Here is a 24,079-nt window from a genome sequence, read left to right as displayed (position 1 = left end):
AAGATAATGCTCAAGTCACTCGAGCGTGTAAATTTACGAATATGCAGGCATGTGTTCAGCGTGTGATTGTGTGTATTTGTGTTTGGTATATATACCAAAGAAGTGATAGCAAAATATGAGCGCTTGTGTATGTGTCTATGTTGATGACGAGTGTGTGGAGATCACTGTATGGCCAGAGGTCAAGTCAGCTTGCAGAATGAGGAGATTGATTGATAGACACCGACCTCTCCCACTGATTGACTACTTGCCATGTAGTAACCAGGGAAGAAATTGCCCCGAAGAGGAAGAAGATTCAGCTCAAATCAGAGAGCGGCCGATGTTCAGTGTTGCACAGGCAAGGGAACTAATCACTTTCTCAGGGCGATTGAAGCGCTAAATATAACTTGTTTTTTTTACCTTGATTGTTATAATAGATTTTACAAGTTTTAATTATTTTGTTTTGTTTTTCTTTGTTTTGCTATAATATATTTCACTATTTTAAAGTTGTTTTTGTTATAAAAAAGAAACCCTTTCAGTCTATAGGGCGGATCTGTTTCTATGACCGACGATTAACGAGGGTGTTATGTGGCCAGCATAACGACCAAACGCTTTTAAAATTTCCCCAACTAATGTCAGGTACACATAGGAGTTGGGTGCACTTATGGGCGTATTGAAATTTTGGAATCTCAAAAGCCCAACCTTCGAGATTCCAGCCAGGGACCCTTCGGTTTGGAAGCCAAGCGCTTTACCACTCTGTCACTATGCGCCCTTTGGCTGTACTAAATGTTACTATCTTCACGTGGTTTGCTTTCATTTTGCTTTGAGTTTTTTTTTTTTTATGAAAAGTGACATCGACTAGAAAAAAACTTTTAAAATCCTTGCCTTTAAGACGAGGCATATAGTTTTAGGGTATTCATTCTACTCATCAATTTGAAACTTATTTTCTTATAAATTAATTTTTTTTTTTTTATATTAGCTCTAATGTCGTCTTGTAATGTTACTGCTTCTATGGATGTGAATATAGGTTTAAATAATCAATTGTCCTGATCAATTGTTTCTTATTTTCTTTCTATAAGGTTCTCTTCAAGGGGAAATGTTGTCTTAACAGTTTGACCGTCACATTTAGATCTCATAGATAGATAGAACTTTTAAAATCAACGTTACTCAGTCAATCTTCCTTTACTATTTTAAGGAGCTTAAAAAATCGAACAAAAATATTAACAAAAATATCTAGTGTGTGAATCTGGCATTAGTCTCAATTCGGCTGTTTTTTTTATATTACCACCCCCTCCCTTCGCTGTAGTTAAAGTTCAAATAACTAGAATGTACACATAATTGTAAACACCAAAAATATTTGGGTCTCTCATAATAATATATTCTATATGTACATACAGGTCAGTCGTCTGCCCTGCAAGTAGGTACAGTCTCCTGGAGTTCTAATCGACGTTTCGGGAGTCTTAACATTTCTTTTCAGAGAGAAAACTGGATCAAGGAATTTACGTTATTTACCAAGCTATAGATAAAATGATTACAAGGTGGGTGAATCTTTTGAGATGTTGGGTCACATTACATTTTCTGTTATCCTCAGTAAGCACAACTCTTTGTAATAGCCATATTCTTTTGAGATGTGGGGTCACATTACATTTTCTGTTATCCTCAGTAAGCACAACTCTTTGTAATAGCCATATTCTTTTGAGATGTGGGGTCACATTACATTTTCTGTTATCCTCAGTAAGCACAACTCTTTGTAATAGCCATATTCTTTTGAGATGTGGGGTCACATTACATTTTCTGTTATCCTCAGTAAGCACAACTCTTTGTAATAGCCATATTCTTTTGAGATGTGGGGTCACATTACATTTTCTGTTATCCTCAGTAAGCACAACTCTTTGTAATAGCCATATTCTTTTGAGATGTGGGGTCACATTACATTTTCTGTTATCCTCAGTAAGCACAACTCTTTGTAATAGCCATATTCTTTTGAGATGTGGGGTCACATTACATTTTCTGTTATCCTCAGTAAGCACAACTCTTTGTAATAGCCATATTCTTTTGAGATGTGGGGTCACATTACATTTTCTGTTATCCTCAGTAAGCACAACTCTTTGTAATAGTCATATTCTTTTGAGATGTGGGGTCACATTACATTTTCTGTTATCCTCAGTAAGCACAACTCTTTGTAATAGCCATATTCTTTTCACCTTAAAGCACCATTTCAAATAGAATACATCCAATGTTTCTGTTCGCATGTCACGTGGTCAATGAACTTGATCATTCTCCTGTTAGACAGGTTTATGTTTTAGACGGGTTTTCTTGTAGGCTAAAGAATCCAGGAGCTTCCAGTTTTGTTTGATGTCGGCATTCTAAGTATTGCTTCAAATACACAATGCATGTTTCCATAACAAATAAGAGAAGATCAATCATTTCCTTCAGGAATTCCTTCAGAATTTAAGATTGTTATATTCTCGATTAAACTTCTCTGAGTTCTACTGGAAATGCTCTATTTATGTGAATGTTTCTGTTGTGTTGTTTTTAGTTTGAGAAAAGAGTCCTTGCTATCACAATGAATTTACGTAAGGATCAGTAAAACAGTCTTAATCTTAGTTCGAACCAAGGACCGCCAAGACGACAGTCCAGAGTACACAAACACGACCAGGCAGCTACTCTTAACGACATCTCATTATAGCCGGCCAGGCAGTCTGACAGTGTACAGCTTCTTATGTCTTGTATAATAAAGATGTTACTTCAAAAAAGGAGATAGTTTGTCAAGTTGCTACGTACTCGATATCACATGTAATATAAACAACGAGGTGAACATAAGAAATATGAAACACAAGTTCAACAAAATCTGAGAGTTACATTTTGAAGTAGGCACAATCTTTGTAAATTAAATACAATAAAAACCCATACACCCACTCCACTGCGTTATCCCTTAAAAATGTCAATCATATCCTCTTTGAATGAGTCAATCTAACTCATCTTAAACAGATCCAATTACCACAACAGCCCAGCATTACCCTACATTATATATGGCAATACGGAACGGTTAAAAAAACAAAAATAACTCACGCTTTCTTCCTTAGCACAGACTGCCAGAGATGACGGATGATTAGCCGATTAAAAAAAAGGCGAAAAAAAAAAGAATAAGAAATATAATTGTCAATTTTACGTTCAAAGTACATTCCATGTAGTGAACATTTGAAAATTTTATCAATTATTCTTTGTAGTTTGATATAATAGACTAAAGTTCCCATTTCAAACCTTGCCTCTCATCAGACGCATATATATCAATATTCTTATGTTAACAAGGATGACATATGGCCAGCACAACGACCAACTGCCTTTACATTTACCAACCAGTGTCAAGGTGTCTATTAAAATTGGCTAGACTTCGTAACACAACTAAAAAGTTCAAATGTTCTGACCTTCACCTTTAATATAGCTCGTGACCCCGCTACATTGCCCTCCTTCCCAGCTAGATATGTCTTGATCATATCATCTCAATGGAAGACATTGAAAGCTGTATGTAAAATTAAAGATAGGGAGGATTTTGTTTATTCTATGTCATTGTCAAGTCGCTAGTTGCTGAAAGACCTAGAACCACTTGGCTACCTAGGAAAGGGGCTCGATTTCAAGACCCACCTCTAGCAGAGCGGTGTTGTACAATGTTTGACATTCTCTAAATGTTCCTTCAGAGTTGAAGATAATTTACTTCCTAGTCCAAACCTCCCGCTGGACAACTGGGATGGCAGTGGGCAAGGTATGAACCCAAGGGCATCGAGTCCGAACGATAGTCCATTCTGTACGACCAGACATCCAATAATAATCGGCGCTTACTGAACGCCTAAAGACTGCACGGAAACCTTCCAATTGGTCCACAAAAGAGATTGGACCATTAAGCAGTGAGCATGCTATAAGCATGAAAGATACGTTATACAAAGGTAATTAAAAAAACAACAACTAACTTAAGTGACATCTAGGCTCAAAGTATTTTCGATCTACTCCTGAGTACATCATATCCAAAATCCCAAGTGAGGTAAATATTCAGGATGTACTCTACACTATGAGTCACGATACACTGGCCAAGATCATCCCTCGATGTACTGTGAGGGAAACCCAGAAACAAGAGTGGCCAACGTCTGGTTGGTGTACGTGACGGAGTGAGCCAAACTGTTTCTTATACTCTCAAACACGTTTCAATCACGTTCTAATGAGACAGCGTCGTGATGTGCAGGAGTGGAGACATCTAGTTCTACGCATCATCAGAACACCGTAAAGATACTTAGTAAATGGTTAGAGAGGAGGATTGTGTATGACTCAAAACATTTTCTTATCGCCTCAAGCTGTTCAAATCTATACATATACATTTTGGTGAAATGACAATATCTATCTATCTATCTATCTATCTATCTATCTATCTATCTATCTATCTATCTATCTATCTATCTATCTATCTATCTATCTAATCCATCTATCATCTAGTTATAAATATAAATATAGATATGTTCGTACATTTCTCCCTCAGCCACACTAATTACGTCTATTATGAAAGAAATGCCCTAAGGTAAAGTAATTAACAAATTAGATTTCACTGTTCCCTCATCAGAGCTCTTCGTTCCACCCAGACATTTTTTTTTCTCACCTGCAGCTACGAAAAAGTGTGACGTCACGTGTGTACCTTTTTTTCCCCACTCCAGCCCCTGTCCTGCACATGCGTGTGACTAGAGGTGGTGGTCAAGTAATTAGCCAATAACGACCAGGGGATGTCGTCCACTTGTTTGAACACTCTTTTGTAACCCCCGTGTTCTCCTTGAGTGTGACGTTTTGGTTGTGTTTCGTTAATTAGACAAGTTTTTATTTTTTTAAAGTTTAAGTGGAACAAAATATTAGTTAGGGAAGAAACATAGAGAAACATAAGAGACGATTTAAAGAGACATACTTTTGTAACGTAAACAAATGTGCACGTTTATTTGATAGAATAGACGAATTTATAGGCAGGTTTTGTAACAACATTAGAGGACAACAATTATCTAAGAATTCAAAAACAACAAAAAGTAGATTCAAAATGAAGAAGGAAATATTATCGTTCGGTTTAGGTGAGTCTTGATGTTATTTTAAGTTATTTAATTTCTTGATGTGAAATATCACTTGCATTTTAGTCGCTGGTAAATAAACAATATAGTAAGACCCACTGACGGAGGCAGTAGTGTGAAATTGTGCGGTAGAGTGGATGTGATGTAGTTTGTTCTTTTCATTATGAAAGTGATATATAGGAGTACTTGTACTTATCTATGATGTAACGTGGACGTTTAGTCTATACGTCCTACCTGTTTTCTATCTATGTATCTATGTATCTATCTAATTATCTATGTATCTATCTATCTATCTACTAATTTCCTTCTGACTGATATTTTTTTTTTATTTTGAAAGTCCTTCCTAACATTCCCTTTGATTATCGCTATTAAACTTTGTGGATTTATAGATTACATCCCTTTGTTTCTCCATAAGCTTTTTTACCTTAGCCTTTGCAACCTTATCAATAAGAAATACATTCCAGTGAAACTGATGTACATTAAACTTTAAATAGCAAAATATTTCTTATTTATTTCTTTCGCAAAGTACCAATGTCTTAACGTACGTAAGGTGTGGGAGGAGGTCAACCATTTGTTACTTAGCTTTGCATGTTTTATACCAAATTTTGTCTTGTTATGATACTGAAGTTTATTATCTGGATCATTACAACATACTCTTCCGTTAATCTTTTTATCCCGATCATTTGGCTTCTTGTACAGGCGTTAAGTTACTGAGAAAGATAAGTTCAATTCATGCGTTTCAATGATCAAGTGTTATCGAATCTGTAGAGAATCTCGAATAACATCCAGCCGACCTTTCTCATCAGTTCTTAGATTCCTCATACAGTTTGGTGGTTTCAGAAAAAGTTGCTAATCTCATAAAATTGTGTCTAGATCAGCTTTCTCACTGAGGACCTTTGGTTGAACTACTGAGGTATTTAATCACCCAGCCACAACTCCCGTGAATACTATATACTCAGTCGATGCCGTGTAGACCTATCTATCACCAGTAGCTGTAACTATTTTAACTTTAGGCAGAAGGAAAGCTTTTTTTCCCCTCTTCGAATGTATATGACTGTGTTCATTAGATGATTAAAATCGTGTGCTAAGATTATTTTATTTATAAAAGTGATTTTACAGCATAAATTTATATAAACAGATGTTAGAAAATGCTATATAAATGAAATGATAAAAAAAACACATAATGAATAATAGGGGTGTGCTGGCTGAGTGCTAAAGCGTCTGTCTTACAAATCGAAGGGACTCGGATTCGAGTATCCATGAAGACTGGAATTTTAAATTTCGAGATTTTTAGGACCACCCTGAGTCCACCCAGCTTGAACGGGTACCAGGTATAATTTGGGGAAAGTAAAGATGGTTGGTCGTTGTGCTGCTCACATGACACGATCCTTAACAGTTGGCCGTAGAAACTGATTACTTTGACATATTCTGTCCTATAAAATGCAAGGTTACAAAGGGTTACTTTACTAAACGTGACTGAACTATTGATATCTTGGCTTTATTATGGAAGTCAGCTAATTCTTTATCTATTTCCCATCGCATCGTATTAAAAAATGGCAGGTAGAAATGATTTACATACACTACTACATAAAAATATGTCTTCATTATAGCGATGTCATAGCAAAACTTAAGTAACGGTGTACTTTCTTTGAGTATTTTTGGGAGTTGGTAAGTTTATTTGTAATCACTAGAGGGGGCTTATTAACAAGCACTATATCTTGGATGAATTACGGAATGATCTTGAGCGTATCACTGTTTACAATGCTTATATCAACTCACTCTGTCTGTGTGGTAAAACGTTTGTACACGTTATTTCTCCCACACTCTATCTCAGATCAATCTGAAATTTTATACAATTATTTCTTTTACCTGACATGACAAGAATCAATAAAAAAAAAGCTTAAGCCGTTGAGTTTGAATTCAGATTGTTAAATTTTATTTTTAGAAATGCATTTAAAAAGCGATCACATTGACATTTATGCAGATTTATAATTGATAATCTAGATCCATTTTACATTTAATTACATGATTGATCCAAACTAATTAATATAACTAATTAATTTAACTACGCTTAATATCATTTCTTAATAAGCCAAGCTCTACCGTCGGAACACAAAAATCGTTATCTCCTCGTTACCTGAGCGTCATTGCCCATGGATCGATTTCTATTTTCATCTTTCAAAAACTTCATTATTTGTCTTTTTGTTTGATAAATAATGAAAGAAAATGAGGCACTGTTTTGACAGCTATACATTTGAAATAAACAATGTCATTGCGTTTCTTACAGTTATAGACTTTATAGGTCATGGCAGATATCTTTTCAGTGAAAATTTACTATAGTGAGCTTTGTAGTGCGAAATTATTAACTCCCGATTCCTATTTTTTTTGGAGAACAAACTTATCTTGTCTAACATATAACAGACTCCCGATCTTGACTCCTACTGCCAGATATTTGGAGCGTAAACGTCTCTTATCTTATATACATTAGGACCTTTTTTTTTCCAGACAAAGACTGAATACATAATATTTTCATGCAAATTTTAAAAATTTTATGACCCTAGATTTGTAGTAGTATTGCCATGCGGACTCTTTTAATAAGTCTTAACCTGCAATTGTCTTATTCTGAGTACCTTAAATGTTCAAATTTAATAGAGTTATGTGTTGATTGTCCTTCCAGACTCTTCATGGAAATTGGGTGGAACCTGGACACTGGAATTGTATTTCGAAATCGTTTCTAACGATTTTCCTTCAGATTTGACAGTTTACGTATATCTTTGATGAAAAAAATATAGCTAATGAGAACTATAGTTTGAATATTATAGTTTTTCCAAAAAAAAAAAATCTTCTTAAAATTGATTTGACTGACATCTTTTTGTTTTGAACTAACTTCGGCGTATGATCCTTATTTTGGCTCAAATGTTTCTTTGTATCCAGTATGGAGCTTATAACATAAAAAGTCGTATAGGAACATGTTGCGCACCGTCTTAGGTAGAAATCATTAGCTGGACTGTTAATTGCATAGGTCTAAGATAAACGTAAACAATGTCAGGATGCCAGCTAAATAAAAGTGTGAGTTCATATCAACTTTGTATCAACATAGCTTATCAACACTTACTATATTCGTACGCCGGATACACCAAAAAGCTATAGCTACTTATATTTTTTCCCACCAAGTATGAAAATAATAGACCTTGATTTTGCAAGCTGAATCTATTCATTTCTTACTATGATAAAGCATTACAAAACTAATTAGAACGATACATTTTAGATGATCAGCAGCTGCATAAAGTTAAAATTGATTTTAACAAATAACAAGGTTACAAAAGACAGTTTGTGTGGAAACACAAACTCAAAATCGGCCCCCAAAGTGGTCCACCCAGGCAGGCTTCAATATTTTCAGAAAGAACATCTAAATGAACAGTGGCGTAACTAAGGGGGGGGGGATGGGGGGGGAGAATTTTAAAATCCCCCCGGGCCCCCACCTAGGGGGGGCCCCCAAATGGTTGTCCGAAATAAATTTGTAAATACATAAATTAATATATTTGATTGACAAATAGTGTCAACAGGTGTCTTTTTTTTCAACATTTATAGATTAAATTTATCACAAAGACTAAACCTAGATCTAGGTCTATCAGTACGTTGACTTTGTTGACATTTTAAACATTTTTTCCCACAGAGATCAAAGTTTTTTTAAAGTTAGTTTTACATTTTAAACATTGTTGCCACGAATAAAACTGCATGATATACAGCGAATTCCAGGTATCTTGTTACCTTTACTAATAATAGATCTAAATGGCGAGTATCTTGTGGCTACATAAATTAACCTTGAAGCAAAATTTACAGAATCGAGTATAACAGATCTAAAAGTTATTATTAATAATGCTAAAATAGTCCAATTATTCGGGTTTGGCGTCTATAATTTCAGAATTAAACTTCACACTCGAGTTATTACCCCTCTATTTATCTTGCCTCTATTCAATTGAAACTCCCTTTTTATTTCCATCTAATCCTTTTGCTTTCGCACAAAACATAAACAACAAACAATGACGTAATATCACATAATATTAGCACACCCTTCCTTTTAAAGTTCTTAAGAGTGATATCTACTAGCAGGGCCGGCCCTAGCATTTGCGGGGCCCTATGCGAAACGGATCGCGCGGGGCCTAGTCTGGGTAGGGATAAACATAATGTCAAAGTTTTTTTTTTTTATTTGAAAATAGGCCTACTTTCGTCTTTGCAATAAATTTTTATCAAATGAAAGCTCGCAATGCCACTTTTTATTTATTGGCACCCCAAAATGTCAAATTGATCTATTCTTCAGGAGATCTGAATAAATTCAAAAAAAGTTCAGGACTTAATCGTATATTTCGCCTTTTCATGAGATTTCCTGGAGGCCCTGGAAAATCAGGAGGTCGCGAAAACCCTGTTAATTTATTTACGTTATAATGGTTTAATTTAATACTTAGAATTAGCGCGGGGCCTATGAAAGCGCGGGTCCCACTGCGACCGCATAGGCTGCAGAGGCCTAAGGCCGGCCCTGTCTACTAGGAACTTTAACAATTCGTCCACTTCTGGTTGTCTTAACTGGCACAACAAGTTCTCTAGACATTGGTCTATAACTGTCTGTTTCGTTTGTTCCAACAGTTTGCAGTTCATTGTCTTCATCAATATCATAGTACCCAGAAATGTCTTCATCGAAACTCTTATTCAAAAAGTGTTGATTTCTTCTGTATGTTTTTCCATCGTTTCTCTTTATGATGTAAGATCTGGGTGCTGAATGTTTTTTTATGACAACTGCTTTCTGCCATGTTTGACCTAGACGAACTCTCCGACAGAATAATCTTTAGGTAGTCTAGCTTTTGCATCGTATTTCACTTTGCTTTTCATCTGTCGTTCGTCGAGTAATGTCTCTGCATTTTCAGCTACCGATGGTTTCAATAGTTTGGGATCAGTTGGAATGATTCCCTGAGTCTTCTACTCGTCAGCAGTTGTGATGGTGAATACGGCAGTCCACTTATCGGAGTATTTCTATACTCGAGCATAACGAGATATGGATCTTTCCCACTTTTGTATGCTCTGAATCCTTTTGCTTTCGCACAAAACATCAACAACTAACAATGACGTAATACCATATAATATTAGCACAGAATCTTCTTCATGCAGTGGAAAATTAAGAATTTTTTGCCTATCTTGAATTCTGGTCAAAGCTCCTGTGCCCAATTAATATAGTTCAGAAGAAACTACAAAAGTCTGGACTGCATATACGGGAAGCTGCTAAAGAAATTAGTACCCTTTCATGCTTTCTGCAAAATGATGTGAAATTGACAAAAACCCAATCCATCGAAAAAGCAAAAGAAGGTAGTGAATACTATGGATTGCCTGTAATAAAAACAACCAGAAGAAAGAAAAGACTTGATGGGAAGTTGAGTTCTAATGTAGGACTGTCAATAGAACTGCAATTCAAACGTGTTGCGACAGAAGTGCTGGACAGATTTCATATGGAGATGAAGGGCAGTTTCCAAAGGCTGGAAAGAAAATGGATACCTTTGGGTTTCTTCTTGAACCAAGACACCTGTTAGATGAAGACACGCTTATGACAAACTGTGCTACTTTTCCTGTTTGTATGATGAAATAAATGGAAAATCGCTTTTTCAATGATGTCATTGATGCACGAGCACTTTTCATCAACAAACAGTAATACAATCACCAATAGACATATTGAGGAAACAGGCTTCATATGGGAATAACGTGTGCTGAAACTTTGCAACCTCCTCCGAATACCGCTAACTCAGGCCACTTCCATTATGTCATGTGAGAGATCATTCTCAAAGCTCAAGTTCATCAAAAACTATCTCAGGAGCACAATGACGCAAGAAAGGCTTATCGTGGCTTTATTGTCAGTGAAGTCACAAATACTAGAAAGTATCGATGTAGATGTTGTTATAGATTTCTTTGCTGCACAGAATGCACTACGTGAAGCGATATCAATTGAGAGTTGTCACTTGTGCATTATTTAACTAATAAACAACGGCAATATTCATTAAAAGAGTCTTCATGATTATTTTTTTTTTAAGTTTACTGATATACTGAACCAATTTGATTTTGGGCTTATATATATTTGCGTACATTATCTCATGTCATATGTCGAATGTCAAAATGCAAGGGGCCCCCAAAGAGGTCAATCCCCCCGGGCCCCCAAATGCCTAGTTACGCCCCTGTAAATGAAATTATTTCAAAGACAAATGAGAGATAAGAATGGAAAAAGAAGGTTAACAGATCTTGTGTAGTGCCCCAACGGTCCCGCGGATCAAAGAATAGGTGAAAGTGAATGTAAATTTAGATGTGAACCTGGCCTAACTAGTTCCCCTTTTAGACCTTGTGGCAGATGATGTAAAGTTCATCTGCTTTTGTGGCCAACGGTTAACGAGGGTGTCATGTAGCCAGCACAATGACCAACCGCCTTTACTTTTCCCCAAATAATGTCAGGTACCCATTAGAGCTGAGTGGACTCAGAGGCTCCCAAAGATTCCAAAGTTGAAAATCCCAGTCTTCATTAGGTTCGAACCCAGGACCCACGGTTCGGAAGCCAAGCGCTTTACAGCTCAGACACCGCGACTACCCTGGCCTAACTGATGTCTTATAATTGATCTAATAGTTTTGAAAAGGCTCAATCTCTTATTCGAACCTATTTTTTTTGGTTAAGTTTTCAATTTTATTTCCAACATTTGTTCAACCAGACAATCTCATTGCTAACAGATCAACACACAGAAACATGCCTCTTCTGATCTTTGATTATTGCAAACATGGCGCGGAATACAGAATGGACACGCCCAACCCAACAAGATGGTTTGAGAAATTTGACATCACAGTATCTGGCAAGAGAGTTTGGTTTCAGCATTAGGGGCATCACTACCGATGAAATAATTGACACTCAGAAGGACTTAAATATTCAGCTGAGGAACCTTGAAAAAAAAAAAAAAAAAAAAAAAACGTTCACTAAATCCGCAATATTGTTCAGGAAAATGAAGTTTACGAGATTACTATTCGTTTTTAAATTAGGTCTAACTTATAATGCATACTAATTCTCTTTTTCTCTTTAAAAAACTGCTTGCATAACTGATTTAAAAAATTAGATTTTTCGCTTTGAGAAAAAAAGAAGTAGCCGTTGCATCAGAACTTTGAATGGTCTAAAATATTGTGATGTCGGATTTTCAATATCTTTTCTAGTTTACGAGATCTAAACGGGACGGACGGACAGACGGACAGACGGACAGACATTTCGCACAAAACTAATAGCGTCTTTTCCCCTTTCGGGGGCCGCTAAAGAAGGGGAATAGCCACTATCAGTTTTGTGTGGTCTGTCTGTCCGTCCATCCGCCTGTCTGCCTCGTTTAGATCTCGTAAACTAGAAAAGAAATCGCAAATCTTTATGATATTTTAGACCTTTCAAAGCTCTGATAGAACGGTAAATTTTATCCTTTTCTGAAAGCGAAACATTTTATTTTTAAAATCAACTATGTAGGAAGTTGTATATACAAATATGCCATTTTTTTTTTATAACTATCATTAGTAGAAGTAAAAAACTGGGGGAGACTTTTTATACCACACCACTAATACACTTATGACTTATGACTTTTTGCCCAAAAATTATTTTGTTTTCAAAATTGAATTACTGAAGTAAGTATAACGTTTGCTATTTTTTTAAGAGAAAAAATCCATTTATTTTGTAAATAAGAGACATGTAATTTAAAACAACAATTAATAAGTAGTGTTTCATTTTATACACGTAAACAGCAATTGTACTATCACAAATGTTCCGCTCTTCTGTAGGGAAACATTTGTTTTGTTTTATTTTTTTGGAAAAAAACAACTTTTTGAGGCTTTGAATGAGAGATTTGGCCCTTTACAAAAGAATTAGATCAATGAGATAATCATTCTGTCTTTGTAATCTTGTTTGTTACTAGTTTTTGTCTCTCCATAACACACTCTCCTCTGAAAAGTTTATTTCTTTTTCTCTCTCAGTCTTTTTGACCTGCCCGTGTATTTATAGCGTTGTACAAAATGAATTGTCACAACAAAGCTTCTCGGTTTTTTTAAAGCCGTATTATACATAAGTCTTTATATAACAACTTTATTTACATTCAACCCTCAGCTCTTGTCATGCTGGCCCTGACAGATGGCCAAACGCCAACGCCGAACGCTCAGATGGTGTGCAGTAACAAGTTTGAAACGACAGTCGGCCCTGAGTGCTTCGATGCCAACGGGGTGCCTTTTAGTGGAGTGATCTACATCCTGAGTAACAACAGGACTGGCTCCCTACCTCCTCAAACGTCTTTCACTGACTTCATTAACTCGATATGTCTGTAAGTGTAAGGATAAATGAAGTACTCAGCTCCTTTAGTTTACCTACCTTGTGAATTTTAATAATAGTATCATTAAGTTTCTAAGAATCGCTCTGCACAATTCTTGTTTGTTTGTTTGTTTTGCTTGCTAAATTTTATAGGGAGTTTTGATGTTTTAATTTTATGTTATGTTATCATATAAAATACTAATAACACTTCAAGATAGTCTTGCCACAGATACGTCGATAAAAAAAAATCAAGCTCTGTATATTGTGCCCAATGTGCCTGAAGTCGCGGAAAATTCAAAGTTTTAATTGTCGAAACACTTTTTGTACGCATTATGTACATCACAGTTATAATTGTTATGAATGTGTTTACAATTGTTGTGATAGCTCCTATGTCACATTTCATCTATTTAAACAAATAAGCAGCTTAATTATATTATATGAAATAATATAAACTATGAAACTAGAAAAACAACAAGATTACAAAGTAAGTTGGTGTTTTTACACAAACCCATTGAAATATCCATTATGGGTTAGTTTGTGCGGTGTATATGTATGTCTGTTTTGTGTGCACATTATTTATAATGGTGTCGGTGGTGGGGTGCAAAATGACAACACCTCTTACAGTTATGCCCTCAGCTTCATTATAACTGCACCGCCTAAAACAAATCCTTTTATAATTAAACTGTAAAAATATTCTCCAGTTCCGGCGTCTAAGTTGGACGAGAGCAATCCACTGGGTCAGAAATCAAAGAGTTCTTTGTCCCAATTTGGACGGATTCAAGTCCACAAGCAAATTTGTCATTGTTGTGTAAATGTGAACTTCAGCATGGAAGGCCTTGTTTTTTTAAATGAAATACGGTGACTACGGGTCACTATTATTCTCTCCCTTGTTCGTTCTGATAGTCATATTACACAAATGAAAAAAAAAAGGAAATTATCTTGTTTTTTCGAAGGAACTTCTGTAATTTATAAAATAAGATAATAGTTCTCTGTTTGATGAACATATTTGACATCTTTAATTATGCATTTGAATAATTTGTTGATTACTTTTCGTTCATGTCCTTATACGCTTGGTAGGTCTTACCAATATTTAGATATATGTCAGGTTCTTTCCTCGCTTGGCTCGATAGAGGTTACTCAAATAAAAACAATGATGACTTCAACTCCAACTCCAGCTCTCCATGAAAAACATCAATACTTTAATATCCGATAGAGCACAAAAATGACATCAACTCTCAGAAAATACTAATACACACACCTGTCCAGGAAGCAATCGTCCAACCTTCCTGGACTGGGGACAAGACCTCCACTGACTAATGCACTCTCTCGTACATTCAATGAAGACTAAACCATTCAGTTCATAACACGTGCAAGACTATTCACATTCATAACCTGGGTCTGGGAGTACATAAACAAAGAGATATAAATATCATACCAAAATATCAACAAAGTAACATATTCACTCTGCCATAACTCCCCATGACAATTAAGAGAACTGAAACAAAACAAAAACTCGTGTAAATACTTATATTCAGATTTAATTTGTGTGGTGCTACTCGGCAACCTTTGATTTCACTGAAGAGTGAGTTTTCTTGTCACTTTATTGTGTGAGTACAACTGAACAGCCCATGAGATTGTGTAACATGTCTGTCTTTATCAATTGTTGTTGAGCACTTATTCTTTTATGACATCTGATACTAAGCTCTGCGATACTTCTTAGCCTAGCTAACCAAGACAAGACAATACCGTGTGTCCTGTCCAAAATGCAACAGATCAATGCCACTCAGTGCACTCAGGAAGACAGAATGCTACTCATGGGCAAAGGTTCCCAGCTTCTTGGATTTATGGAGGGAGTCTGTGGAAAACGTAAGATGACTTTCTAACCTGACCCACTTACATAAATCTGTTTCGTTTCTTTTCGCATTCTTTATTTGAGCTCTCGGATGTTTTTTTTTTCTTTAAAACGAAAGACTAAACTTAACTCTTTATCTCCTAAACTTAACTCTTTATTTCCGTAATTATTTTTCATGTTCTGACAGAATTGTTCATTTTTCACATTTGTACATTCTACCCTGTTATAATTAAACTTGAATAACATTTTTGTTTGCAATTAGAAAATAATACTTTTGGTATAGAATTATAGGAATGCATGCTCTTTTTATATAACACAAATACACGTTTATAAAACCAAAAATTAATTTAATTTTATGGGCTCAAATCAACGATGGTATCGTTATTCAGGAGAGAAAAAGATTTGATGTACATTAATATCATCCATTGTAGTTTTTTTTTAAACCTTATTGTTTTTTTCTCTTGACTCTCTTAAATGTATTACACTGCACAATTGCCTTTTATAAATATTTATCAATTTTTTTTTCTCTGCTAATTGTATAAAGCTTTGTAAAGCAAGAAGCAGAGAACATATGAGGTTTTTAAATGCCTCACCCTCTTTGATAAGCAAGGAGTCAAGTTAGTTCAACTTTGACAACTTTGACAAAAGATTTATAAATAGCCAATTAATTTTTCAGTTTTCTGTAACTGTACTCTTATAATTCCCATTAAGACGAAATAGTTATTTTAGGGAAATTCCAGAATGTTGACACTATCATACCACCTTCTGTCTCTGCTCTTTTCTTTTTGTTTCTGGCTCAATCTTGAAGGTTTCCACCTCAGCTGTTGTCTGCCCTTTTAGCTTACTTCCACCTGGTCGTATGCAATGTAGGATTGTCTATGTCATAAGACATTTTGTTTTTGCTTTGACATGTAGCTTATTGAAATTCCCTATACATTTGTTGAGTTCTATCGTGATCCTCTTTAACTGTCACGCACCTGCTTCTTGTTTGAGTGACATTTTATTTATTTACAAATCGATTATAATTTACTGTTCCACAGCTTGCGAAACAGAGGCACTCCAGAGCCTGGCACAGTGTTTCGCTGTAATTCAGGTCAGCCCTGATCCTATTCTGGGAGTGAACGCCTCCATCATTGATGACAAGTACACAGTTGTTGGTGCCAATGAATCCGAGTACACAAAGTTCTGCAGGTAAGTTACTTATTCATTCTTATCAGGATATAGTCATGAATATCAGGTTTACGAAGTTGCGAGTTTATAATGACAATGTACGTATCATGTTTGGCTGAGAGGTATAAACCACTTGGCTACCTGTTAAGAGGCTCGAGATAGAATCCCTACCAGAGTTGAGTTGTGTTTGCTGTCTGACTAAATGTAGCAAGAAAACATCCCAAATACCTGTTTCCCCAAAATATCCACACAAGAGGTGGAACCATAGCTCATACCTTAAAGCATGAAAGATGAGTTGTTTTAAAGCAACAAAAAAAAACAACACTTTGCAAAGGTTCATTATAGCATACGTTAAAGTAATATATATATAAAGTAATATATATATATAAAATATATATATTGTCAACATGGCGTTTTCTTGAATCCTCTAAAGCAGTGTGTCCCAAACTTTTTCCTTAACGGAACACTCCGCACATTTTGAGTATTTAGCGGGACACTTAGCTTATTGTATTTACAGAGGTTAATTCATGTTGTGGCTTCAAGCAAATTATTTCAATATTTCATGGAACACTCGTCAGGCCTAGCGGAACACTTGAGTTCTGCGGAACACAGTTTGGGAAGCACTGCTGTAAAGAATGTTTATTAACTCTAACGAAAGAAAAAATGTGTTTAATGGAGACTTTATTGTCTATGTTACACCAAATATCTGGCACACTCTATCCTCGAAACAATAATATATTATATGACTTTGTCGCATACAAACACTACAAAACTAATTGTATTCCTGTAAAATAAAGTTTTCCCGCCGTCTGGAAACGGAAATTCACTTGACAGTAAGTTTCATTGTGAAGAGAGGCATACATTTCTTTACATTCATATAAAACATGTTTATAATATTAATGTCTTTAATTTCTCCAGTAATCGTAACAAACTATTCTCCTGTCTCGGACCACTGTCCTCTACATGCCCATCTCTCTTGGACAAATTCAACTTGCTGGGCATTGACCTAACAGGATTTGAGGCACTGTCGAGTGTACTGTGCAGTGATAAAGATAGTAAGTAACTTTTAAAACATTTTGTTTACCCACGAGCTTAATAATAATAATAATAATAATAATAATAATAACCTCACAGATACCATCAAGGCACTAGGCATTCCTATGAACATTCTCGTTGCCTGTCAGAGGACGGTACTGATGCAGACCTGCCACATCACCGGAAAATTCCTCAGTGGAAACTGATACAGGGACTATGATGAATTTATTTTTCCCTTTAACGAAACTCGCTGCGCCAGAGAATGAATACTCGTTCTTTTCTAACATAATAATAATATAAATAATATTTATACAGTCCCAAAGGAAAATTAATTCATTCCCATAATAATAATAAACATATCTTTTTTAAACTTGAGGAAATCTATTTTAAAACGTGAATTACACATAACAAAACATTACACATAACAAAACATTACACATAACATAATATTATAAGAAACAAAACGAAATATTGACACGAATTAAACTTTCAATCGATCTGAAGCTCAGGTTAGGGAGTTGGATTGTATTCACTGATTTCAATGCTCAGGGAACAAATGAGTACTTTTGTAAAGGATGTTATTTAGTTTAGTTTAATTTTGAATGTTTCCATTGACCTAACAGTCTCAGATCTTAAACCTTACAAGCAAGCATGGTCAAGCATTTGAAAGACTTTTTGTTCGCTAACACACTGAAGGACTATTTTAGTTGCTCTAATCGTTGTTGCCCTTTATTTTGGGGATAGAATCTGTATTTACAGTGTAATTTAATTAATAGTCTAAGAAAGTAGAGAGGTTCTGGAAAGTTGACACTAATGTTTCTCTAGTAACCGAAACAATGACATTCTCTTTCTTTGATGGACAAGGTAAAGGAATGGACTGGCCTCTCTCTTGCTATTCAGGGAACTTGTTTCATCAACAGTCACATCATTCCTACGACTAAAGTAACGATGACAATGAAGATGATGACAATGAAGATGATGACAATGATCATGATGTTTAAAAACTTTTCATTGCAATATTTTTTTAAGGTTGTTGTTTTTTACAACATAGAATATAAAGTTATATATGTGAACTATACTGGATTTACAATTTATAGGTGTACAATGGCTGTCTGTAACGTATATATAGTTCGTCCATCGTGGTTCGATGATGACCACTTTTGTTATCCAGGGGGCCGAGGGCTTTGCACTGGGGATTTATGCCTCCTCATGTGGCTGGTCAGACCTATGTGAGCCCGGAATGTTCGGCTGCACACTGGACAGATTATTCCAGCTGGAGCTAGTGTCATTGGCCTTGCTTTTCTTCTCTGGCGCTTTTCTTCAGCCAGCGCTGTTCTCTTGTTCTCAGCAATGTGTGCGCCAGTTTTTACTGCGCGACACCATGATCATGTGCTTCTGTCTCCAAGGTGGCTGGGTTTATGCTGAACGCTTTCAGAGAAGCTTTGAGGGCGTCCCTTAAGCGTTTTCTTTGTCTGCCTTGTGAGCGCTTTTCTTCCCTTAATTGGTCATGCAGGAGTCGTTTAGGGATGCGGCGGTCTTCTGCAGACGTGTCCTGCCCATTGCAGGTGTACAATGACTGTCTGTAGCTTACAAACAATCTATATAAGTGTGTATGGACAAGTTATGAGTTAACATATTAGTATAAGTGTACAATGACTTGCCAGTGCATATAACAGTTGTATGTAAGCGTACACCGAATGATTCAATGTTATTTCTGTACGGCTACTTTGTTTGATCCTAGAATACATCAAGGGTCTCACTTGCTTTAAGACTCAAACCCCAGCCATCACCACCTGCAACACACAGTCAATGAATAACATGAGAACCGTCTGGATGAACCGCTTCGTGACTGGTACCATTGCACCTTCCAAATATCTGGGAAAACTTTGCGAGTGAGTATTTAGTGTTAACCCCTACCCCCACCCATGGTCTACATAAGTGATTAAACCATTAGCACACAGAGCACTGCCTTAATTAGACATTAAAGTTGCACTAATCAAGTTCCACCCGAAATAAAAGTCAACCAAAATTATCATTCAATGACATTTTACAAACACTGACCTGACAAAGTCTAATAGTGCTCTCTGATCAGACTGATAAAGGAAAGATCCACAGATGAACCAAAAAGTTGATCTTTTTGGGCAATAGCCCAATGAGGTAGTGCATATAGTTTGTTAAAATGTTGAACCATTAGACATTAATTACATGATTGATTTTAAATTAATTGTAAACGAGTTTATTTGTTTTTTAAAGTAATTTCTTTATTTAACTTGTTGCTCATTAAGAACGAAATAGTCGTATCCATAGTTTTTGATGAATAAAACATAACTTTTTTTATTACTTGTTTTTGATATTGTTTGTTTTTATGATTGATATGTTTGGATATTAAGAAGAAAGAAATTTGAATTGTTTACATTTAGCTGTGTACATGTCCACTCCAAAGGGTCAAACTAACTCAGATGGACTGCGAACTTCAAGCTTTTCAAAAGTCCTGTGACACATTGACAGAGTTAAAAACAGTCGCTGAATGCACAATGCTGCCAAAGTTTTGTAAAGAGAATGCACCTTACCAAAAAGTTTATGACGGAATGTGCCAAAAGGTAAAACATTTTGATTCCTTCGCTCTGGTTTCTTCCAGTGTCAGTGTCTAGTGGGTTTCATCAGATGCTGGCAATAACAACGAAAAACGAAAATATAGAGAAAAAAAGTTTTTGGACCACAAACAACTAAAATAGTGACAATGAAAACAGCCCAACATAAGAACAATCATAACAACATTCATAACAACAATCATAACATCATAACGAAAATCCTGAAAACAATAACAAGTGTTCTTATTAGTAAATGTAGATGTAGAAATTACTAGTAACTCACACTCAGGCCTTGCGGTGCGCTAACACTCACAACATATGATAAATAACATGATAATGCTTGTTCAACTTGAAATGTACTTTAATACATAAAGGAGGGGGCACAATGTCATCACTTCCTAACAAAAATGACTTCTTGCCTCAGCTAGAAGAGTGCGTCTCCAACTGTTGTTACTATCCCAGAACTACTTCCATCCAAATAAAGTGCTATTTAAAGTCGCGTCGCTCAAAGGAAATTCCCGATTAAACAACTCCGGTTCTAAACCTATAACACAAGAAATGAGAGGACACTACAATGATACAACTATGAACAAGAAGAAAACGATAACAAGCAAAATATTTTAAATAACTTAAAAATAACAACAAAGGCTACCAAAGGTTGAAGAACTTCACATGTACAGTCATATAGATCTCAATACTGTAAGATTATTTCCCTTTTTGATATCAATAAAAAAATAATTAATTTCTACTATTTAATTAACTGTTGTTTTTTTTTTTTTTTTTTTTGTTTTTTTTTAAATTCATGTTTTGTTAGGAACAATCAATAATTATGCAAAGGTTTCACCTTGATCAATGACTAGAAAGTGGGAGAAATAAATTCTTTATATTTTTACCAGACAGACAGACAGACAGAGCGAATTGAAACAAGCCGAGTAAGTTAATATAAGCATCAAAACAGTAGCAATGACACACATGATGGCTGCCTGGTCGTACGATATGTGCTTTGGGCTGTCGTCTTGATGGTCCCATGTTCGAATCCTTCTTCACGACATACCCAGCGGCTACCTCTTGAATCTTGAATTCTGAAGAGACATCTAAAACATGTAGACCACAAGCAAACCCATTGATATATTTTAACACTATAGACATTTTAAAGTCACTTTGACTTTTATTACGAGCTAGAGTTAACCCAACAGTAAAATGTACCTAAAGATCTAGGTCATTGAGTTGTTAAGCTACTTCGTATCACCTTTGACCTTAGAAACCTTTATTTAATGTTAAACTTTTCTCCCCAATCTAGATTTATGATTATATTAATATATATTTAGTCTTAAGTTATATTAATTCTCTGCCTTCAGGTGACCACTCCTGCATCCGTTACGACAGTTCGTCCAACGCTGTCACCCTTGGCGCCAGGAACCGTTTCACCAAGATCTGGCACAATGACGGGAACCAACAGTGTCAGTGGCCTTGATGTATCACTGGCTATACTGATAGCCGTGACTGGACTTAGGACAATTTTTGTCTAGATTAGTCAATGATTGTTCCATTTATAAAGCTAAATTGGCCCAAAAAAATCAAATATAATTATAATTATTTTATAACTAGTTCAAACTTTATATTTTACACCTTTAAGAAATTAAAAGAATGCATAATTTATTTATTTGGATGTTTTTTTTAAAATTAAAAACGTCAACTTCTTCTAAAATGACAAACATTGAAATTGGCAAAATGGCGTTTTTGATTTAAACTTCTAATCGGAAAATGTTAAAGTTTTTTTTTTGTTCATAAAGATTTTAATAGACATTTTTTTTCTTAATTGAAGTAATATTGTATACTTTTGTACAGTAAATGGTGTTCATGGATTGCAATTAGAACTTATTTTATGAACTACATGAGGTTTTAAAAAGATTATTGTTAAAATACTTTGGTGTGCTTATGAAATAGTATAGGCAAAGATGCAGGACCAGAAATTACAAAACTGCTGGAAGATTTTCGAAGTACAATCATTTCAATAAAAAAGGGGATTGACATTGTTAATACTTCATAGAAATGAAGTACTCAACAATTTTACCAGCCATTTTTACATTTATTTTATGTAAGAAAAAAAATGTCCATAAATTATGTATTTACTTTTTTATCAAAAAAATGTAAAAAGTAATTTCAATACTCTCGAGGCCTTGAATGGTAATAGTTGTTTAAAAGCTAAATGATTCATTCGGTCGTTAATAACTTACCAAAAAAAATATTAATCATTGAAAAAATTAGCTAAATGTATTGCAAACTGAATGGTTATATTGATATGATATCACGAATTGAAGTAAAGAAATTTAATAATGATCTATGAGCCATTGTATATTAGTGTTCTGTTATTTACAAGTCAATTTCTCTTGGAAATAAATTTTTGTTTCATTTTATATTAATGTCCTCTTTATTTGACCCACTTTGTGTATTGGAAACAATGTTCCCCCCCCAGTTCTTGGTGACGCAAAACGAAAGGGAGATCAAGACTCCAGGGATGACATCTTTTATGATGCTCCTCAGAGCGGACAAATAAAGTTCACTGGTAGTCTTGGAACCTTTCCTATAGCAATGTTGATTACATTTCAGAATAAAAAGAAAGAATTCTTTTGTAATCTAAATGTAGAGAATTCCGACTTCTGTTTTTGAGCTTGCATGTCTGTGCGTATGTGTGTGTATGCGTGTGTGTGCGTGTGTGCTTTACAAAATTAAAATAATGTTTACTTTTTATAAACAAAGATCCCCTAAGCTGTTGACATTTTTCAGCTATGTATTTTTTTGTGGCGACTATTTCATCCCCTCCCGAGTAACCTCGCTAACCAACATTGAACAATTAAATTCATGATTTAGAAATGTAACTATACTGTGTACATTATTCTTAATTTCATAGCATACGATCTTTTCATGCATTGGTAATATAAAATTTCCATGTAATAATAAGGGACATTCTCTCTATCCCTTTCCCCCTCTCTCTCTCTCTCTCTCTCTCTCTCTGTCTCTCTCTCTTCTCTCTCTCTCTCTCTCTCTCTCTCTCTCTCTCTCCATAATATAGATGTTTTATATATAAAAAAAAAAAAAACTACAAGCAAAATCTAAAAAATTACTTTAAAAAAAAAGCTTAGATAAGGGAAAGAAATGCATATTTATGGCTATTTCCCACAATACTAAAGATTTACTTCCCTTACTTTTTTTATTGCTTCGTGTTCAATTAGGGACAAGAAATAATTGTTCCAAGTTTGAACTTGATCCGAGAGAGTGGGGATTTGGAGAATTAACTCTGTTCGACATTTGTACCAAATAAGCAGACGGAGTGAGTTCTCTAATAGCTTTGTAATGAATAAAAACTGGTAATATTTATTTTTCTAATAAATTCATACTAAGTTTTCAGGCACGATAGAAAACAGAACATTCACACTTTTCCTTTATAGTTTTGTAACGATGCTACAGCTATACAATTATGATACATGTAACAACACACACACACAACTTGAATGTTTCCCAATCTCTAGATCTATGTGTGCACCTCTTTTATAATTTTTGCTGATTATTCCTCGCCCCTCCCCCTCTATGTAATTGCAACTATCAGGACATATCATACAACTGGGTTCCCTGGTTGTTAATTTTAATCTGAGATGCTGTACCACGTCTAATAGTCTAATAGTTACTTTTTTTTCGACTGAATGTTTACAAATACTGAAAAAGCAACTTCTCATAAATATGAAGCTGGAGAAGACAAATTGTTTTGCAGATACCAGAGAGTTAATCCACACCAATGAACCCTATATTATGAGACGTGTATCAAAGGTCTTTTCACCCCACAATGCAAAGCTTTAAAGAAGTCTCTAATGACATTTGGTGCATGAAAACTATAAATCATTGGTTGGATTTAGTGACGCCACTGGTTGAATCTTAGGGCAGATGGATGTTACTTGTTAAAAAAAAAATATTAAGGTTTGTTATTTTTTAAATCTCAAATCAAATTTATCCA

The 24,079-nt window shown here is 35.2% G+C and overlaps 1 protein-coding gene across 1 annotated transcript; it reads left to right on the top strand.

The window, feature by feature from the left end:
- Positions 1-4,692: 4,692 nt before the first annotated feature.
- On the top strand, positions 4,693-22,712 carry LOC106075842 (uncharacterized). Its single transcript, XM_056008672.1, has 8 exons — positions 4,693-5,075; positions 13,225-13,435; positions 15,143-15,288; positions 16,315-16,465; positions 17,363-17,499; positions 19,221-19,371; positions 19,923-20,079; positions 21,429-22,712. Exons 1-8 carry the CDS (start codon positions 5,045-5,047, stop codon positions 21,597-21,599), a joined length of 1,155 nt encoding a protein of 384 aa, XP_055864647.1. The 5' UTR covers positions 4,693-5,044; the 3' UTR covers positions 21,600-22,712.
- The last annotated feature ends 1,367 nt before the right edge of the window (positions 22,713-24,079 follow it).

The sequence above is a fragment of the Biomphalaria glabrata genome, chromosome 13, assembly GCF_947242115.1.
Source record: "Biomphalaria glabrata chromosome 13, xgBioGlab47.1, whole genome shotgun sequence".
NCBI lineage: Eukaryota > Metazoa > Mollusca > Gastropoda > Planorbidae > Biomphalaria > Biomphalaria glabrata.
Note: the sequence above shows the minus strand (reverse complement) of the source record. Positions and strands in the feature narration are given on the sequence as shown.